This window comes from Rosa rugosa, chromosome 6 (genome assembly GCF_958449725.1).
Source record: "Rosa rugosa chromosome 6, drRosRugo1.1, whole genome shotgun sequence".
NCBI classification, from domain to species: Eukaryota; Viridiplantae; Streptophyta; class Magnoliopsida; order Rosales; family Rosaceae; genus Rosa; species Rosa rugosa.
The window spans coordinates 42069470-42090176 of NC_084825.1; the positions used below are offsets into that span (position 1 = coordinate 42069470).

At 37.6% G+C, this 20707-nt stretch overlaps 4 protein-coding genes and 1 long non-coding RNA gene across 7 annotated transcripts in view; all 5 read left to right on the top strand.

Moving 5' to 3' along the window:
* LOC133716803 (stemmadenine O-acetyltransferase-like) overlaps positions 1-295 on the top strand; it is a 2195-nt gene extending 1900 nt beyond the window's left edge. Inside the window, exon 3 of the mRNA XM_062143458.1 lies at positions 36-295. Coding sequence (XP_061999442.1) covers positions 36-295 — 260 coding nt within the window. The remainder of the gene's footprint in view (positions 1-35) is intronic.
* A 1663-nt stretch (positions 296-1958) lies between these two features.
* Positions 1959-4384, top strand: LOC133717351 (uncharacterized). Of its 2 annotated transcripts, XR_009849549.1 has the most exons (4): positions 1959-2141; positions 2225-2366; positions 3070-3145; positions 4186-4384. It is a non-coding gene; the product is annotated as an uncharacterized LOC133717351 (long non-coding RNA). The 2 variants fall into 2 exon arrangements; XR_009849550.1 differs by having other exon boundaries at positions 1959-2366.
* Positions 4385-5868: 1484 nt separating this feature from the next.
* On the top strand, positions 5869-6534 carry LOC133717350 (pelargonidin 3-O-(6-caffeoylglucoside) 5-O-(6-O-malonylglucoside) 4'''-malonyltransferase-like). The gene has a single exon (XM_062144046.1). The coding sequence runs from the start codon at positions 5909-5911 to the stop codon at positions 6413-6415; it is 507 nt and encodes a 168-aa protein (XP_062000030.1). The 5' UTR covers positions 5869-5908; the 3' UTR covers positions 6416-6534.
* A 3981-nt stretch (positions 6535-10515) lies between these two features.
* On the top strand, positions 10516-14004 carry LOC133717132 (uncharacterized). Of its 2 annotated transcripts, none has more exons than XM_062143786.1 (5): positions 10516-10686; positions 11647-11892; positions 12480-12561; positions 13327-13393; positions 13553-14004. In XM_062143786.1, exons 2-5 carry the CDS (start codon positions 11769-11771, stop codon positions 13604-13606), a joined length of 327 nt encoding a protein of 108 aa, XP_061999770.1. In that variant the 5' UTR covers positions 10516-10686; positions 11647-11768; the 3' UTR covers positions 13607-14004. The 2 variants fall into 2 exon arrangements, with proteins under 2 accessions (XP_061999770.1, XP_061999771.1); XM_062143787.1 differs by having other exon boundaries at positions 11664-11892.
* A 541-nt stretch (positions 14005-14545) lies between these two features.
* LOC133717131 (vacuolar protein sorting-associated protein 24 homolog 1-like) lies at positions 14546-17015 on the top strand. The gene is made up of 6 exons (XM_062143785.1): positions 14546-14804; positions 14940-15016; positions 15411-15513; positions 15744-15865; positions 16427-16621; positions 16710-17015. The coding sequence occupies exons 1-6, from the start codon at positions 14693-14695 to the stop codon at positions 16788-16790; spliced, it is 690 nt and encodes a 229-aa protein (XP_061999769.1). The 5' UTR covers positions 14546-14692; the 3' UTR covers positions 16791-17015.
* The last annotated feature ends 3692 nt before the right edge of the window (positions 17016-20707 follow it).

Genomic DNA, 20707 nt, shown 5'->3' on the forward strand with positions numbered 1-20707 from the left:
GTTTTGTAATCAGCTTGAGGCTATGCTTTCCTCAGAAACACCGGATATCTATGCATTCACAAGCTGGGCTAGCTTTTTTAAACAGGTTGATTTTGGTTGGGGGAGTCCATTTTGGATCGGAACCATGGGGAAAGTCGGTCCTGCATTTAGAAATCTCACTGTGTTCGTCGAGAGACAATGGGATAGAGGCATTGAAGCATGGGTGAACTTGGAGGAAAACCAAATGGCTCTGTTAGAGAAAGACCCCCAGTTTTTAGCATTTGCTTCTCCAAATCCTGGAATATCAAGCATGTAACTGTCTATGTTTTATTTCGAAGTCAATAATTAAGGCTTAGAATACTAAGCTATCAAATTGTAATCGATTAATTTCTGGTTTATTACTGTGTTAATTAATCAATTAATATCATTTGCATTCATGGATTTGTACTCAAGAAGTTAGATTGTTCTGACAAGTAATGGATGAAGACGTTGGTTGTTGCAGATTCATAGCAGTCAATAATAGATCAGTACGTACGTAGGGACGGATTATTAGCTAGCATGCACCAAATGCAGCTTCTAATAAATTTCAATATATGTATGTTTAATGACACCGTACGTAGCGTCAGAATTTTCAATTTGCATCAAGGCAATTAGCCATGTTCGGAGCTTAATAACTATCAAACATCTTGGTTAAGTGATTATGACCACTCGGTCCACTCTAGGATCTCGATCATTTCTTTTTTATGTTTACAGTTTACTCCAAAGAGGAGAGATTCTAACTTGATTGATATGAGATATATCGCTCGCGATTAGCTAGGGTTTCTCACTACATATTTCCATCATTCGAATGTTTAAGCTCTAAAACTCAGGCATACACACACCCGCGCGCACACAAATAAAGTTCAAATTAGTGATCCTCCAAACTAGCCTCAGCTATATATTGTTCAGAAATCTCGCAGTGTTCGTTGAGAGACAATGGGATGGGGGCATTGACGCTTGTGTGAACTTGGAGGAAAACCGATGGCTTTGTTAGAGAAAGACCCCCAGTTTTTTAGCATTTGCTTCTCCAAATCCTGGGATTTCAAGCATGTAACTCGATCTCTATGTTTTATTAAACAGGCTTAGAATATTATAAGCCATCAAATTGTAATTTGTAATTAAGGGTCTAATTTCGAGTTCATTACTGTGTTAATTTTGCAATATCTTTTCCATTCACGGATTTTTACTCAAGAAATTAGATTTTTCTGACAAATTATAGAAGTAGATGTCGATTGTTGCAGTTTCATAGCAGTCAACGAAAGATCAGTACGTAGCTAGGTACGTATTGTTTGGTTGATAGCTAGCATGCATCACATGCAACTGTTAAATGACACCGTACGTACGTAGCATGCATCACATTAAGGCAATCAGGGGCAGATGCAACTGCTAAATGACACCGTACGTACGTACGTAGCATGCATCACATTAAGGCTGTAATACCCCGAAAAATCTAAATTAAATTCCGTGGATTTTTAGAATTGATTTCACGATAGTGGGAGCGAGTACGAGGCTTGGAGAAGTTGTGGAATTAGTTCGAACGATTAATTTTCGAAAACGAACGTTATTTAGGGGCTCGCGAAAGTTGACTTTTTATACGTTCAAAATTTGGGAAAACTTCCTTCATGAAAGTTGTAGAGCTCGTCGATACGATCGCGGGCATATGCGGAACGCAAAAATCGGAGTTCGTATGAATTAGTTATGATTTTTTGAAAAAGTTTTCAATTTAGTATAAAGCTTCCATTTTCGGAAATTTCCGAAAATAGTTTCAGAATTTACAAAAATAGAAAAAAGCTGCTGCAGCCCTCGTCCCCGCCGGAAATCGCCTCCGATTTTCGTTTGGCCATATCTTCCTCCTCCGGCCACCGATCCTCACCAAACTTCTTCCATTGGCTTCGTATGGTCCTTGCGCACCTGTCTGTGGCAGCCTTGTATGGCGGCACGGCCCCTAGCGGCGGCGGCGGCCCGGTTTCGATTTAAGCTCGATTTTGGTCAACGCCGGTTTTCTCCTAGCTCCGGCCACCAAAACTTCCGATCCTTGGCTCCATGAACTCCCCTCAACCTGCTGATCATCATACTAGGAGGATTGCACCTAGAGTGACCGGTTTCACGTTCGTCGGAGCTCGGTAAGTTTTCAATCCGAAACGAAAATCTTTCGATCGGTATATCTCGAGCTGTAGTGCATCGTTTTGATTGATTCTTGAACCAGTGAGTTCTCCTTGATGTTCTTAACAACTCTCTAGAAGGGATCGAAGCCTGAAATTGAAGTTTTGACGTCGAAATCAAGCCTTGCCGGATTCTGCAAATTTCGCCGGATTCTGGAAATTTTCCGGCCACCTCGACTGTTTTAGGTAATTTCAACCACTTCCGGTCATTTTCAGCTTACATGATAGTTATGAAAGTTGTTAAGCATGATGAGAGGAAGAGGAGCAGCCCGGCCCCGACACCATTGGCGGTGGTCGGCGGCGGCTCTGCCCTAACTCCGGCGTCCCTTTTCCGGCCACCTCCGGGGGTCAAAAATATATTTTCTGTGCATTTTTAGATTCTATATTTCAATACGATCATTTCGATATATTATACGCAATTTTTGGATATCGTATGATTAAGTTATGAATTTTTAAGTTTCGATCGATTTCGATCGTTAGATTTGTGATCTGTGAAGTTAGGACCGTCAGATGGACTTGTAGTTTTGATATGATGATCTTATGACTGTCCCAGTGACTTTGTGTGGTCATGGGCGAAGATCCGACCGTTGGATCTTCGTATAAATGCAAAACAGTGATTAGCGAGGCGATTCGTGAGAATCCGTCCGTCGGATTTTCGTATAAATTTGTGGAGATGTTTGTAAGGACGATTCAGGAAGATCCAACCGTTGGATCTTCGTGATAATTTTGGAGGATGATCCTGAGGGCGATCCGTGAGGATCCGACCGTTGGATCATCGTATAATTTCGATCCGACCGTTGGATCATCATTAATTTAGAATCCGACCGTTGGATTGTTGTATTTGTATGGTTTTTGAATAAATTGCTAAGTTAAGATCGTGTTGGATTAGGTGATTGACGGATCGATTTGGCGGACAATTTGTGAAATTGTTGTTGAGCTGTTAAGAAGATGCAGCTGGATTAGAGGTGAGTAAAATCGCACATGGTTCCTTCATGAACCGAAATTTAGTGATTTATATTGAATTATAAAGGTGTGGAAAATTGTTTTAAGAAAATAAAGATTTGTTTTGAAATAATATGAACTTGATCGACTACGGTTCATAGGGCTACTACTCACAGGTAAGGAAAATGAATTTAAGTATAAAAATGAATTTCTTGTTTTTATTGCATGTGAACTATAGATGGTATTAGTAGTCACTCTTGTGTAGGTGATTACGTATATATATATATATATATATATATTTACGTGAAATATATATTGAAAGTTATGACATTGTGTGATGTATTGAGTTGTTCGTGATAAAGAGTAGTTGAGTAAAGTGCGATAGTTGAAATGTGTAGACAAATTATATGTTAGTGTCAAGTGTTCTCATCGTGTGTCGATGATGGTGCCAAGTATTCTCATCGTGTGTCGATGATTGTGGCAAGTGTTCTCATCGTGTGTCGATGAAAGTGCCCAGTATTTTCATCGTGTGTCGATGATTGTGGCAAGTGTTCTCATCGTGTGTCGATGAAAGTGCCAAGTATTTTCATCGTGTGTCGATGATTGTGGCAAGTGTTTTCATCGTGCGTCGATGATAGTGGCAGGTGTCTTCATCGTGTGTCGATGATTATGACACGTATTATCGTAAGATTGAACCTTGGCCAAGGTGACAGGTTACGATTCAGTTAGAGCTCTAGTCTGTCTGCCATCATACTGTTTGAGGGATAACCTCAAGTTTTTATGTGTCTTTGAGTATGACATGCTGCGTGGAGGGGTTTTTATAACTATCATATACCCTTGAGTATATATTGGAAAGGGAAAGTTTAGTTGTTTGGATGATCATGGTGAGATGTGAGTTGATTGATGTTTGAAGTGACGTTGTGCACTTCAATTTTTATACTAAGAATCACTTAAATTGATTTGTTCTTTAAAGTCGTGCAATTCCTTGTTTACTCATACGGGCTGTCAAAAGCTTACCGGGTTTGTGTTGTTGCAATCCCGGTACACTATTCAAATTGTGTAGCGGGTAATCCTACAGGTCAAGAGAATCAGGACGGAGATCGAGCTGCGTAGAGTAGCTGCAATTGTGTCAATCTGAATTGCTTTGTGAGCCGGTGAGGTGTGTTATGCTCATTTAGAGCTTTACAATATTTCTTGTGAGAGTGAATTGTAATAATTAACTCGAAGTTTACCGATTTGGAAATTTTGTGTAAGTGGTGGAGTTGTTTCTGAGAAAAGAATTCAGAACGTTTATTTGTTTAAGTTGTTTAATTCATGTTTCGGATTTTGAATGTGTTATTCAAAATTCGGGGCGTGACAAAGGCAATCAGGGGCAGATGCAACTGCTAAATGACACTGTTCGTACGTACGTAGCATGCATCACATTAAGGCAATCAGGGGCAGATGCAACTGCTAAATGACACCGTTCGTACGTAGCATGCATCACATTAAGGCAATCAGGGGCAGAGCTATTTAAGGGCCTGAAGTGGCCATGGCACATGCCAAATTTTTGACTGCATATGTAATTGATGTTTGTAATCTAATTGAATCGAGTTTCGGTACACACAATTACTAATGTTGGCACCCTCCAAGTGATTGACTACATATCAAAATGTAATTATTTGATTATTGAATAAAGTTAGTACTCCTAATACACATACAAAACGTCGAGACAGTTGGGCTCAAGTAATTGAGTCCTATAATTATACAAAACAGCTGTTTTAATTTTTTTAATTTCTTTTCTGATAGAATTTTTTAAAGTTTTTTTTTATAATTTTTTTTAGGATTGAGAGAAAATTAAGTTGCCCCTCTAGTTTTCTTTGCAAATTTCTCTTCGTTTCTCGTCATCTCCGATCTTGGTTTACTCTTCATCTTCCTGGTCTGCCTGGGTAGTGAGGCATCTGTTCTGTTTGTGGTTGCTGGTGGTGGGGTTTCCTTGCAGGATGGTATTGGAGGCAATACCTGAACCGTACTAGCTTTAAGGCAATTATCAATGCCTTAACGATCATCATTTTGGCTGAAAATTTGCAGAGACGATCTATACACTGGTACCTAAAAACTGAACGGTCCAGATGTGGATATGCGACCGAAAAGTGACCCAAAACTCGAACTTCACACGTAAATTTTCAAAGCGGAGCTCCGCTCTGGATAGGATCTGCATATATATATATATATATATATATATATATATATATATATATATATATATATATATATCTTAGGTTAGGATATCCTTACCTAAGCTTATGGAACGGATTTCCAGTTTTTGGCTACTTTTCGATCACATATTCACATCTTAACCATTCAGTTTTTAGGTCCTAATATATAGATCATCTCTGCAAAATTTCAGCCAAATTGATGATCGTTAAGGTATCCAAAACTGCAATTTACACGAACGAACCGAATCTGTCAAACCGTAACCGTTCGTGTACATTGTTGTAAATTGCAGTTTTGAACGCCTTAAGGATCATCAATTTGGCTGAAATTTGGCAGAGATGATCTATACGTTAGAATCTAAATACTGAACGGTTTAGATGTGAATATGTGATCGAAAAGTGGCCAAAAACTGAAAATCCGTACCTAAGCTTAGGTTAGGATGTGCTTAGCCAAGAAGGATATATGTGTGTGTGTGTTTGAGGTACTTAAAGGAAGTGTATATATATAATTGCACTCAAAATTTTCTCCCAACTTTTTGGTAATAGGTACTTCGATCACCAAAGACATCCATAGTCGTTCATGCAGTGAACATGAGACCGCGAATGAATTCACAAATGCGATCGGATACTGTCATGATCGGAAATCTTTTTTGGTGGGCCGTAGCTGCCGCCGACGCTTCTGAGGCAGACGCTCATGACTTGCGTGACTTAGTGAACATAATTAAGGAATCAATCAAGGGATTCGATAGTGAGTATTTGGAGAGTTTGCAAGGTGAAGATGGTGGATTCGGAACCATTTCTGAGTTTTGTAATCAGCTTGAGGCTATGCTTTCCTCAGAAACACCGGATATCTATGCATTCACAAGCTGGGCTAGCATTTTAAAACAGGTTGATTTTGGTTGGGGGAGGCCATTTTGGATCGGAGCCATGGGGAAAGTTGGTCCTGCATTTAGAAATCTCACTGTGTTCGTCGACAGACAATGGGATAGGGGCATTGAAGCATGGGTGAACTTGGAGGAAAACCAAATGGCTCTGTTAGAGAAAGACCCCCAGTTTTTAGCATTTGCTTCTCCAAATCCTGGAATATCAAGCATGTAACTGTCTATGTTTTATTTCGAAGTCAATAATTAAGGCTTAGAATACTAAGCTATCAAATTCTAATCGATTAATTTCTGGTTTATTACTGTGTTAATTAATCAATTAATGTCATTTGCATTCATGGATTTGTACTCAAGAAGTTAGATTGTTCTGACAAGTAATGGATGAAGACGTTGGTTGTTGCAGATTCATAGCAGTCAATAATAGATCAGTACGTACGTAGGGACGGATTATTAGCTAGCATGCATCAAATGCAGCTTCTAATAAATTTCAATATATGTATGTTTAATGACACCGTACGTAGCGTCAGAATTTTCAATATGCATCAAGGCAATTAGCCATGTTCGGAGCTTAATAACTATCAAACATCTTGGTTAAGTGATTTATGACCACTCGGTCCACTCTAGGATCTCGATCATTTCCTTTTATGTTTACAGTTTACTCCAAAGAGGAGAGATTCTAACTTGATTGATATGAGATATATCGCTCGCGATTAGCTAGGGTTTCTCACTACATATTTCCATCATTCGAATGTTTAAGCTCTAAAACTCTAAAACTCAGGTATACACGCGCGCGCGCACACAAACAAAGTTCAAATTAGTGATCCTCCAAACTAGCGTCAGCTATATATTGTTCAGAAATCTCGCAGTGTTCGTTGAGAGACAATGGGATGGGGGCATGGACGCATGTGTGAACTTGGAGGAAAACCGATGGCGCTGTTAGAGAAAGACCCCCAGTTTTTTAGCATTTGCTTCTCCAAATCCTGGGATTTCAAGCATGTAACTCGATCTCTTTGTTTTATTAAACAGGCTTAGAATATTATAAGCCATCAAATTGTAATTTGTAAGGGTCTAATTTCGGTTCATTACTGTGTTAATTTTGCAATATCTTTTGCATTCATGGATTTTTACTCAAGAAATTAGATTTTTCTGACAAATAATAGAAGTAGATGTCGATTGTTGCAGTTTCATAGCATTCAACGAAAGATCAGTACGTAGCTAGGTACGTATTGTTCGGTTGATAGCTAGCATGCATGACATGCAACTGTTTAATGACACCGTACGTAATGTAGCATGCATCACATTAAGGCAATCAGGGCCAGAGCTATTTAAGGGCCTGAAGTGGCCATGGCACCCGCCACCCGCCAAATTTTTGACTGCATATGTAATTGATGTTTGCAATCTAGCTAGTTGAATCGAGTTTCTGTACAAACAATTACTAATGGTGTTGACTACATATCAAAATGTAATTGGTCTATCACATAGACCTGCTATCGAATTTTTTTAAGTTTTTTTTTTTTATAATTTTTTTTTTAGGATTGAGAGAAAATTAAGTTGGCCCTTTAGTTTTCTTTGCAAATTTCTCTTCGTTGCTCGTCATCTCCGATCTTGGTTTACTCTTCATCTTCCTGGTCTGCCTGGGTAGTGAGGCATCTGTTCTGTTTGTGGTTGCTGGTGGTGGGGTGTCCTTGCAAGATGGTATTGGAGTTAGGTTGGATGCTGTTCTCGAACTCGGGACTCTAATCTGGTGGAAGATCGGATTTTTGTGGCAGTTGGGCCTCGCTAGAGGCCTAGGGATGTGTTCCGGGAGAAAGTCGATCTCCGGAGGCCGTCTTTTGGTTTCGAGGTCGGATTTTGGCACATGGCGCTCTAGAAATGACAATGTCGTGCTTGGCTTCTCTAGTAGGCGTCGCTTTGCTAGGCTACTGGGCTTGTGATTTGGTGGCGTGGGATTGCCAGGGATGGTCGTTGCTTAGCTCGGCGGTGGATGGGGCATCGCTTTGCTGGGCTACTGGGCTTTAGGGTTTTCCCTAAGTTAATGGGCTGGACTGTGTACCTGGTTTTGGACCCATTGGACTGGGCGTGGGCTCGAGTTTTTCTTTTTTATTTAGTTTTTGTTAGAATTTCTCCTCTTTTGAGGGCTTTGAGAAATGTTGCCGAGAGTACCCACAAGGCCACAATTTAGATGCACATTTGACTTTTCATCATGGGTACTAGGGTAGTGTTGATTAATTTTGAATGAGCTACATTGTTGACTTCAAATTATTGAATTGTTTAGGTAACGATTTTTTTGACAACTCTACTGGAGTAAGTCGTTACGGGTAATTTCGCTTATTTATAAAAGAGTTGATTTATTACTATAAATTATTCACCATTTTTTTTTTTTATGAAAAAACTTATATGTAAATTCTAAAATTTCAAGGCCCAGTCTCAAAAAAAAAAAAAAAAAAATATTTGAGACCCATACATTTGAAGGCCATGGGCACAGGCCTACTTTGCCTAGTCCCAAGGTCGAGTAATGTTTTCTCATTTTTTTATATATTTTTTTTCGATAAGAATTCAAAGCCTTTTGCATTACATAAGAAAGCTCTTCCACAGGTAGTAAACAGCTCGTCGCTTCCACAACTAAAAGTATATTCGAACTACACAAATACGTCAGTTAGCAAGGATTCCCTCTGAATACAACCATTATCTAATTGTAAGTCTCCAACCTCCAAGGTCGGGTATTGTTACAGACGTGGTGTTATTCTAACTCACTAACTTGTATATCCCAATTTTTTTCGGAGGCCCTTTCAGGTCCAGGAGAGGAGAATGGAGGTGTCCGTAGTCACTAACTTATAGTACTCCTCGAGTGACGACGACATTGTTGCTTCATATCGTCCCAAGTCTCAGACATCCAATGAAAATGTGTGTTCTCAAGAGGGTGGATGATGTTTGTACCAGCTCAACTTAGTGACTTCCAAATGTCAAAACCTTCTATCGTATGTAGACCTACCCAATTCTACTACCCAGTGTTTGCTCATGGAGATGAACAGATCGATGCATGGAGTGAAGTTGCTGGAATCGCTAAATCTAATAGCTAGGGGGCCATACTCGTGAACCTCGTCATCAACATTCCATCCTGGATGTGAAGGATGCGCATTTGCAGTGTAGTGGTTTTGCTATAAAAGGAAGACGTATATAACTTGCATCAGATGCTAAAATATAGAAAACAAAAGCCAAACGAAAATCCCTAGAGCAACTCGTAAGAGCTGGAAATCGCTATACGATCCCTCTTCAAGGGAAGAGAGAGAGTTGTTGATTTGCTTGTACTAGCTAGTTCTGTTTTCCAATGTCTGAACATCTTCCGTATCGTACGTACTGAGAATTGTCATTTTGTTTATGTTTGTTTCTGGGATAGATTGTGTATACAATCCTCATCACCCACACAAACCCGACGCCCAGAATGTACTCAGCAAAGTGACATTGAATTCTAGATCACTAAGAAAGTGTTTTAGCCTTTTAGGCACTTGCCAGTTGCCACGCATTGATTAACAAATTCAAATAGGAAGTTTTAAGTTTGACTCAATAATGACGAATTGTTATAATGAGAGAAAAAAAGTTAGAGGAGATGTCGCCATCATTTTCTATGTCTATTGGCATTGTGTTATGAGTTTTGTAAGGATTTTTTTTTTTTTTTGCTGATCTTAATGACTGAAAATGTGAGTTTACAAGATAGATCGTTTAATATGACCTTGCTGAAATATCAATGAATTACCATTCTTTAATAAAAAAAATTAGCTGCCATAACCGAACATACATGTACATATGATATCTAACACATTATAGACCATGTGATCTATAATACATATGTGAGTTTCACTTTCATGACCCGAAGTCTTGAATCGATCATTTTATGTCATTCTTTATATATCATATCATTATATGTACAAATAACTAATCAAAATATTGATAGCTAATTATCCAATTATATCGAACAAATAATTAATTGAAAAAGAATGATCAAATAATCATAAAGAACCGTCCGTTAAGCTAAAACATATGAATGACATGAAAAGAACACAATGTTCTTTAGCAGAACTCCTTTGTTTTTTGATCAAAAATAGCAGAACAGTTAAACAACACTAACACGTGTTGAACTTCTTGCAAAGAAATGTCATATACCCTTTGTTTTTTGTGGAAAGGAAAAGAAAAAGGAAAGAAAAAGAATTGTAGGTTAAGGGTGGAGGACATTGTCATAATTTCACTTTGTAGGGGAAAACTTAGCCAAATCCGACTCACATCCACGTCCGCAACAGAGAGTGACTGAAAAAGAACTACACACTTTAAAAACCATACAACCAGAAAAACTTGAATAAGGAAAAATAAAAATTATGACATTCCATTTCTTATTGCGTTTTTGCTTGGCCAAATCCAAATTTCATGACCCAATTTACACTCTCTCTCAATCTCTGCAAAACTGAGTGCTTCCCGTGAAACGTGCGCAATAAGGTACCTCTCTGCCCTTTTCTTTGTAATGCATTCAAGTCCTCTCCTTTTCATTTTTCCTGTAAATTTTGTGGCTTTTGGGTATGACTTATGCTTGTGGATCTCAAATGGGTTTGTTTTGTTTTTGGATTTTTATGGAAGAATGCATTGAAAATGTTGAAAGTGTTATGCCTTTTTCCATGATTCAGTGTTATGCAATTTTTCTCTTTTCCTCCGGATCTAATTTGCCTAATATATGTCATATTCTAGCTACTTCTCTTTTGGATTAAAAGATTTTATCTTTTGATTGTTTTCATTGAACATCAACATCAATGAGATAAAATGTGAAGTGGGTATTTAGTTTGGAAATGTGTTAATGGTTAATAAATCAAGCTGAAGCTGTTTTGGTTCTTGGAGCAATAGGTTCTTTATTGAATCATCTAATTTTGAATGTTGCAAAGAGTTGTGGACAATTTATGCTGGGGCTTGGTGGGTAATATTGAAAAAGCCCCAGTTTCTGTATGAGAGTTGAAATGTGATTTCTTTACAGCTACCGTGATGTGGGTTCTATTGAAAGGCTCATTTTTGAATCTGGGTTTGTGTCCAATGATGACCCAGTTCTTGCAATACGCAATTGAGCTGGGTCAAAATGGGTTTTGGAGCCTCTTTATATTTTTGTCGAAGTATCATGAGTTCAGGTACTCATGAGGGTGCTGGATAGAATTGAGTTTGGAGGTTTTATGCTTCAAAAACAATTAAGCTAGAGGAAAGTAATTCTTGATGATTCAACCGGGTCTATACTACCTTCTTATTAAGTTGGTTATGTGCAATTGTGGAGCATATGGTGTTATCAATTTGAATATGGGTAGCTATTTATGTTTAAGTTTAACCACCATGTGTTGCATGGCCCATACTTTTTCTTCTTCTTCATTTACCTATCTTTCATCTGATTTTCCATTGGCGGTGCTCTCTTGTACTAAACAGTAAAACCTGCATTCTAGGTGACCATTCTGTTAGTAGAACTTTGGAAAGTCTCTGAAAGGAAACACTCGTCCTCAATTTTCGGAGCAGTTGCATAAAAGGAATGGTCACTCAACTTGGAGATAATGGAGATGCGTACTGGAAATTCCCGTTCCAATAAAAAGCAATCTTTAGAGAATAACAAATCTGCCACTGAAGAGAAAAGTCCTGCAGAAAAAGAACCAAACACTTCTGTATTTGTCAACTATGGTAAGTTCATTAGATACTAAGTATTCATACTTGTATATGTATCCGTGATTTTTCCAATGTTGGTGTAACACCATTAAACTAACTCATAGTCAGAAATTACTCCTACTGTAGAATAGACATCTATGTTAAGTCTGTTCAGATATTATGCACACTTTGACTTTTCAAAGAATATCTTCTATTAGTTAGTGAAGTAATCAAAATCTTTTGGGTTACAATATTTGCCTATTTCCAAAACCACCAAGTGTTCATAATTTTTTTTCCCCTCTCTGTTCACAAAAGTAATAAAATCCTAAGTTAGATTGATGTTCCATCTTGACATCACTTGCGGCTCAGTACTGCCCTGTAAACCATCTTTTACAGCCGAGTTATACCAAAAGTGATAGCATTGGAATTTGGATTTTCATCAGTGTGATGGTTTTTCTGTTTCTTTTTACCCTGAGGGTGGGGGGAAGGAGTCGAAAGCAACGATTCCAAAGTAACGTATCCCCCATTACCATTCCTTGCAACAAACAAATTAGTTTTGTCATTACATGATTGATGTTGATCATATTGTTCTTTCATGATAATAAAGCTAAGTTATCATGTAGCTGCAATTGCTTGGCATGACAGTAGAAGAAAGTGGGTCGGGGATCAGCGGGTGCAAAGAATGGCCAAGGATCCAATTATAAGGTATTTTCTCCTAACACAATTCTTGGATAGAATGGGGTTAGTTGGTGTACTAGTCATCGTTAAAGAGTTTGCACCTTAGAGTTTAAAAACAAAGAAAAAAGTGAAGAGCATAACTGTGACTACATATTATTAGGTAAGAATGAAGCAATTAAGACTGGTATGTCAGTTTAAGGAAATTGCACTTATGTTCGGATGTCTGTCACTCTGTCAACTAGAACTTGCACCTCACTTGCTGATCTATAGTTTGCAGATTTTTCAAAATATCTCCTTTAGTCCTTTTGTTTGGTGCGTGTCCATATTAGTAGCTTTGTCCGCTTACTTCTGTTTAATCATAGCTGCTAAAAAAATGTCTGGAAGATTAATGCAAAAGCTATGTGCTGCATATTATACCTCCATCATAATGATTGATGATATCAGTGGCTTTGCCCAATTATTTTCTGTTGAATTGTTGATTGCACTTATGTTCGGATGTCTGTCACTCTGTCAACTAGAACTTGCACCTCACTTGCTGATCTATAGTTTGCAGATTTTTCAAAATATCTCCTTCAGTCCTTCTGTTTGGTGCGTGTCCATATTAGTAGCTTTGTCCGCTTACTTCTGTTTAATCGTAGCTGCTAAAAAAATGTCCGGAAGATTAATGCAAAAGCGATGTGCTGCATATTATACCTCCATCATAATGATTGATGATATCAGTGGCTTTGCCCAATTATTTTCTGTTGAATTGTTGCTACTTCTTGAAGATAATGTGGAAAGTTTATGTTGCAGCTGGTCAACAGCGTATGAGGATCTACTTTCTACCAATGAGTGTTTCCCTGAGCCAATCCCTTTAACTGTAAGTTTGAAACAATCACATAATTATGCACACACCTGTCCAATAGAATCATGAGATATTGTTAGGTGTAACTGTCTTCCATCTTCGTTTCCATGTGTTTCATTTTTTAGGACAAGATTTGCATGTATTGTGATTCTAAGTAACTGGTACATTGTGCAGGAGATGGTAGACTTTTTAGTTGATATTTGGCATGATGAAGGCCTGTTCGATTAGGCAGTCCAGAAGAGATCAAAGTTGACCCTCCACAAACCCTGATTAAGGATGATAGTCTAATTCCTTGTAGCTGATTAATGCCATGACGTGGCAATGCTTTGCCACGTAAGAACAAAAGTAAATCATTATAGTTCCCCAAATTCTTTGGATGATAAATCAAGATACTGTTAAACATTGCCAATACTGTGGGAAAAAAGTGAATACACTTCAGGTCAGACTGATGATTTATGAATAACTTCCCAGACAAATTAGTTGTGTTTCTTACTATCATCGGATTTGAGGTCCTACTGAGGACCATGTAGTTCTACTTTTACTTCTTTTTATGAACTGCAACCCTTAATAATTGTAGGAATTTGAGGTAATCAAGTAAGGATACAACAATAGCTCTTTGTCTCTTACTGTGTCTTCAATATCACTAATGACCATACTGATCAATGGTAGTAGCTCATAAGGCTATGATTGCCAATTTGGTATTGCTTTGTTGTGAACTCATGAAGTAAAATAGCTTCATCATGCGTGTGGTAAACTGGATTAACTTTAGAACATTTTCGACGTAATTGGAAAATCTCAAGGCAGATGGGATTAACTAAAAGGGACACAATTTTGTTTCACTATACAGTTTCTACAATTTTCTTGCCAGTGTGACACTTCTTTTGTGTCCGTCTTAATTTTTTTTTTAAAACATTTATACCATTATCAAGAGTTTGGATGAGCAGATTTCTTCTATTCGTACAAAGATGAGAATGGTTTTCTTAATTTTGGACACCTATTTTCATAAGCATACTTTCAATATGTATGCAGTGAACTTTATTTACGGAAACGAACTTAACATATTATGTATGTACCACTCTGGCCTTTCGAATTTTATTGAATAAAAAAGAAAAAAAAATGAGACCGAAATATAATTAAAAATTAAAAAAAGGCGCGCGGGGTGATGGGTAGTTTCCTTTCCACGAAGGTAAACGCGGAGACGAAAAGTCTCGGTTTCTAGAGAGAAGAACAAGACCAGATTCCATCTCAACATAGTTTTAGTTTAAAAGCGTTCCTTGATTTTCTGGGGATCAGAAGGAGCTTAGATTTTTGAGAATGAAGAAATTCAAGAGCATGTTGAAGCCGAAGCCAAACCCAACAGAGCAACTCAAGGATTGGCAGAGACGACTTCGCCAGGAGAGCCGCAACATTGAGCGCCAAATCAGAGGTGATCATCTAAGTTTCTGTTGGGCAAAGTTTCGGTTTTTATTGGGGGATTTGGTTTTCTTGTCTTATTGGGTGACATGGGTTTGTGTTGTTTTGGTGATTTGGTCTAAAAGATTGATGGTTTGTGTTTTGCTAGATCTTGAGAGAGAAGAGAAGGTGGTACAGAAAGCTATTAGAGAAGCTGCAAAGAGAAATGACATGGGCTCAGCAAAGGTAGTGTGAGTTTTTCAGTTGAAGATGTTGTTACTCAATCATGAATGACTCGATAGAAAGTTAGAGACTTGATGCAAAAAAAAAATTTGTGTTCTTTATCCCAATGTGAATTGGAAGGGAAATTTTTTTGCTTGGTGGGTCTTTCTGGTTCGTGAATTTAGATCACAATGTCAATAATGTCAGTATGGTGTTTTTATTCAGTAGAATCATTTTCAGCTATTGATCTATTTCATGTATTTCTCAAGTGAATTTTGGGTGTTTTAGCTGCATTTGTTTTGCCATGTAGATTGTAGAATGCTGATAGTCTGTTCCTCCGTGTACTAGATGTGTGCTTGTGTTAGCTTGAACACCCATGTGAATTCTATGTCTCGATTGATCTGTGAATTATTTTCAGTCACTTGCAAGGGAGATTTTGGGGTCGAGGAAAGCTGTAAGTCGCCTTCAGGAGAATAAAGCCCAACTGAATTCGATTGCGATGCACCTGGGAGAAAGTGTTGGTATTGCTCTTAAACAGTATTCTAGTTCCTGCATGACTATGAACATATGTAAATGTGTACTGTGTGTTCATTTATAAGCTAATTGGCATGAACAATCTAATAACCTTGTACATGATATAAGTACATTATACACTCCGTCCCCTTTTATCTTTTATGTTACTCCACAATCCACCCCCAGCCCCTTTTCCTTGGTTGAAATCAGCCTTATGATATGTTTTATGTGCTTGCAGCACTTGCCCGTACTGTGGGTCATCTATCGAAGAGTACAGAGGTCATGAAGCTTGTTAATGAACTCACGAAATCTCCAGAAATGGCTGTCACAATGCAAGAATTTACCAAAGAAATAACCAAGGTAATACCCTTTTGGTGCTTTTTGGGTTCCTGGTAGAACTTGTCCAACTGCCTCTACTTTCTTAAGTGCTAGTGGGGCTTATCTAGTGCTGCCTCTGCTCCTGTTTAAGTGGGAGTTTTATCTCTTGCTTTATTGTTCATCTTTTTTTTTCTTTTTCTTTTTTTCTGTTTGTTTATTCGGCTTCAACTCCTTTACAGTGGATTATGCCACATAATTTATTGCTGTTCTATCCAATGATTTGATTGTGAGACTTGACTGTTTTCTGTTTTGTTTTTTTGTCATTCTCTAGAATGATAGCAGAATTTATATTCTTTAATCAATGAACAGTGAAACTTCACTAGATTAGGGTATACTTAATACGAAGATGTGGAAAAAATGAATTATATCTGAGCAGTGAACCACCGTCTGATGGATCCCTGTTTTTCAAACCATATTTTCAAAAATTTGAAGATAATGAACCATAGCTGAAGTTTCAGGAAATACACTATATGGTACTTGTTAGATGCTTGTGTATATTGATTTTCATGAAATCATTAGGTGTAACACTCTTTGGTCATACAGGCTGGGCTGATTGAAGAAGTTGTAAACGATACTCTTGATACAGCATTAGATTCGGAAGATATAGAAGAGGAAACTGAGGAAGAAGTTGAGAAGGTTCTGAGTCAAATAGCTGGTGAGACGGCTGCCCAGCTTCCTGAAGCTGTCAGGAAAGAGAGGATCAAGTTACCTGCCCAGGGAGCTAGTGGTTCACGAGAAGTATGTGTTAAATAGACTCCCATTTCTAGTTTTTCTTTCCTCCTCGCAAGATTCAAAGGACCTAAATTGTCATTGCTAACTCGTGCAGGAAGAAGCTATAGCAGAAGGTTCAGATGACGAGGAAGAATTGGAAGTGTTGAGAGCGCGGCTTGCTCAAGTCAGATCATAATTGCTCATGAAATTGTTTCCCTTGTTTCATTGGCATTAGGAAGAAGGATGGTTGTGCTTATTCTGTAAAGGCTATTAGCAGTACCTGTAATGATGTTTAGATAGAACTTAACAATAGTATTAACTCAAATATTCGTTTATGAACAACAGAAATTTGTTCTTCTGTAATGGATGTTATATTACAAGGTTCGGTTTATTATAATGCATCTAGATCAGATGCTTTTCAGGGTAAAGTAATAATAATTTTATGCATATGTTCGTGCAAGAAGCTAGACTATAGTCATCAACTACTACAGTACTTCTACCACCTCTGTGCTACTGCCATATTTTAACTTTTAAATCGGCTTCAAGAAAATAAGGCCCAACTGAATTCGATGCACCTGGAAGAAAGTGTTGGTATTGCCTTGTACTGTTAAACAATATTGGGTTTTTATCACCACTAGAGTTAAAATTTTCTTGCACCAGACAAAATGATATCCAACTTTTAAAAGCTATCAAAGAGATATATACGCTTATAAAAATTGATCAACTTCATATCTCCGTCCATTTTCCATTACATCTAAGGATGGCATTTGTACCCATTGGGTATTACCCGCTGGGTATTACCCACCCAATAATAATTCGCGGGTAATACCCATCAAATAATTAGCGGGTGTGGGTATTTACCCACCCATTTCTAAATGGGTAAAACCCATACCCACCCATTTACCCTTTTTTTTTTGTTTTGTTTTTTTTTAAATACTTGCTACTATTTTTTTTTATTTCCATAAAATATTTTTTTAAATACTCGCCGTAGAGACCTATGGGTACATGTCAATCAAATATTTATTTCCGTAAAACAATTTTCACAACTTGGCAATTAAATGTAAAATAATAAAATTCGGATCGTAAATGAACCACCCTCACGGATCGCCTTTTGAATCGTCTTTTCACAATTATACGATGATCCAACGGTCAGATTCTCACGGATCGCCTTTTGGAATCGTCTTTTCACAATTATTCAATGATCAAACGGTCAGATTTTCACGGATCGCCTTTTGGAATCTTTTTTTCACAATTATACGATGATCCAACGGTCAGATTTTCACGGATCGCCTTTTGGAATCGTCTTTTCAAACTTATACGATGATCCAACGGTCAGATTTTCACGGATCGCCTTTTGGAGTCGTCTTTTCACAATTATTCAATGATCCAACCGTCAGATTTTCACGGATCGCCTTTTGGAATCGTTTTTTCACAATTATACGATGATCCAACGGTCAGATTTTCACGGATTGCCTTTTGGAATCGTTTTTTCACAATTATAGTATGATCCAACGGTCAGATTTTCACGGATCGCCTTTTGGAATCGTCTTTTCAAACTTATACGATGATCCAACGGTCAGATTTTCACGGATCGTCTTTTGGAATCGTCTTTTCACAATTATTCAATGATCCAACGGTCATATTTTCACGGATCGCCTTTTGGAATCGTTTTTTCACAATTATACGATGATCCAACGGTCAGATCCTCACGGATCGCCTTTTGGAATCGTTTTTTCACAATTATACGATGATCCAACGGTCAGATTTTCACGGATCGCCTTTTGGAATCGTCTTTTCAAACTTATACGATGATCCAACGGTCAGATTTTCACGGATCGCCTTTTGGAATCGTCTTTTCACAATTATTCAATGATCCAACAGTCATATTTTCACGGATCGCCTTTTGGAATCGTTTTTTCACAATTATACGATGATCCAACGGTCAGATCCTCACGGATCGCCCTTAAGATCATCCTCTCAAAATTATATGAAGATCCAACGGTCGGATCCCCACTGATCGCCTTTTGAATCATCTTTTCACAATTTACGATGATTCAACGGTCAGATCCTCACAGATCGCCCTTAGGATCATCCTCTCAAAATTATACGATGATCCAACGGTCGGATCCTGATAGATCGCCTTTTGAACCAACTTTTCACAATTATACGATGATTCAACGGTCAGATTCTCATCCGAGACCACACAAAGTCATCGGAACACCCGTATAGGTTTTCTGTTTTTTTTTTTTTTTAGAATAAGAAAATTATAAAAATGCCTCATATGTTGGTTGAAAAATAATAGTTCTCAATTTAAAAAAAAATTTGGGTGTGGTCTACAATTTTATATGGGTATTTGGGTAAATTTTGGGTACCCACGGGTATACCCATAACCCACCCATTTTTATACGGGTATTTCGTAATTACCCATACCCATAAACTATGGGTATTACCCATTAAAAGATACCCAAAAGGAATAATTACCCGCGGGTACCCGTACCCATGGGTTTTAATGTCATCCCTAATTACATCTCTATTTAAAGCTAAGAGTATATACAACCTTTCACTCAATTTTTAATTAGAAATGACAATATTATCCTCTAATTCTTTCTCTTTCTCTTTTTCTGTTCTCCTTCTTCCTCGTTCTTCTGCAATCTGTAACTGAAATTCAAAAGTTTTGTAGAATTAGAATCTGAAACTGAATATAGAGATGCACAGATGCAAAATCAAGCCCAGAAATTGAAGTGATTTGTGGTCAAATGGCCATCAACCATCAATATCCCAATCTTCTTCTTCTATAGAATTAAAATCTAAAATCTAACATTCAATTTCAATTCCACCATCGATCTTAGAAACAAATAAAGTTGGGATGTTTCCCACCTTCTAAAGAAACAAAGAAAATTGGGGGGGGGGGGAGAGAGAGAGATGGAAGAAGAAGAGAATCAACAAAGTAAAATAAAAAATAATTGAAAAACAGTTTTTGTGTAAAATATTATTATAATCCCACAAAACACTGCATCACACGTGATTAATTTTAAGAGAGAAGTTATAAAAAATAAACCAAGGTTCAAGTTGATTTGTTTTTAAAACTTTAGGTATCATTTTCATCACTTATGAAAGTTGAGTATCAAGTTGATTTGATTTAAAAAATTTAAGTATCATTTTGATCATTTTTGAAAGTTGGTGACTTGGATACACATTTACGCAAGCGTACATATCGTTGTCAAGATAGGGAAGTATTATGCCCAAAGTTATCGTACCACGGGGATTAGTGGCTAACCCACAATCCTTGGGTAATCGGAAATAAAGACACTTAGCAAACAAAAGAAAATAAATAAAAATGCTAATCTAAGGCACCAAGCCCTAGCAATGCTTGACTTTGGTTTTCACCAAAGCCTAATCAAAACTAAGAGCCAAGTGATGGCTATTTACAATGTAGTAGAAATTGTCATTCGAAATTGTGATTTTAATTTATCTAAAAGACTACGTCAAAAACTAAATTAACAACAACAATTAAAAATGAAGAAAAATAAAAGAGAGATAGATTTTGGGTGCTAGGAATCACTCTCTAGCAATTTCAATGCAACGAACACATTCCAAGCAAACAAATATATTTTCATGAGAACCAAATCTCATACTTAATACCAGTCAAGGCCACTAAGCCGAATTTCCTTAAGGGTATTCACATTTACGGTTAGGACAGATATGAACTCTCTAGCTCATGAATTAGTACCTTACCAGGGCTACCAAAACATGATCTAAAGGCGTAGAGCTCTAGAAATTAGGGATTTAAGCATGCAATAGTTACAACCTAAAATGTAATGATTACGTAGTTCTCTACCTAATGCCGGTTAAGGTCACTAAGTCAATTTCTCTTATTTGGTATCCATTCTTCCGGTTAAGGCAAGAATGAACTCTCTAACCCTAATCATTATGCCTTGTTAGGGCCACAACGTCTAGGATTAAAGGCGAATGGCACAAGAAAATAGAAACTCAGGCAATCATTAATTCTCGATTAAGCAACTACTTGACACACCACACTAATTACATGAAGCTAGTGAAAAAAAGAACCACCTGTTTGGCTCTAGTTTTGCTGCAGCTAGTCAACAGTCTTTT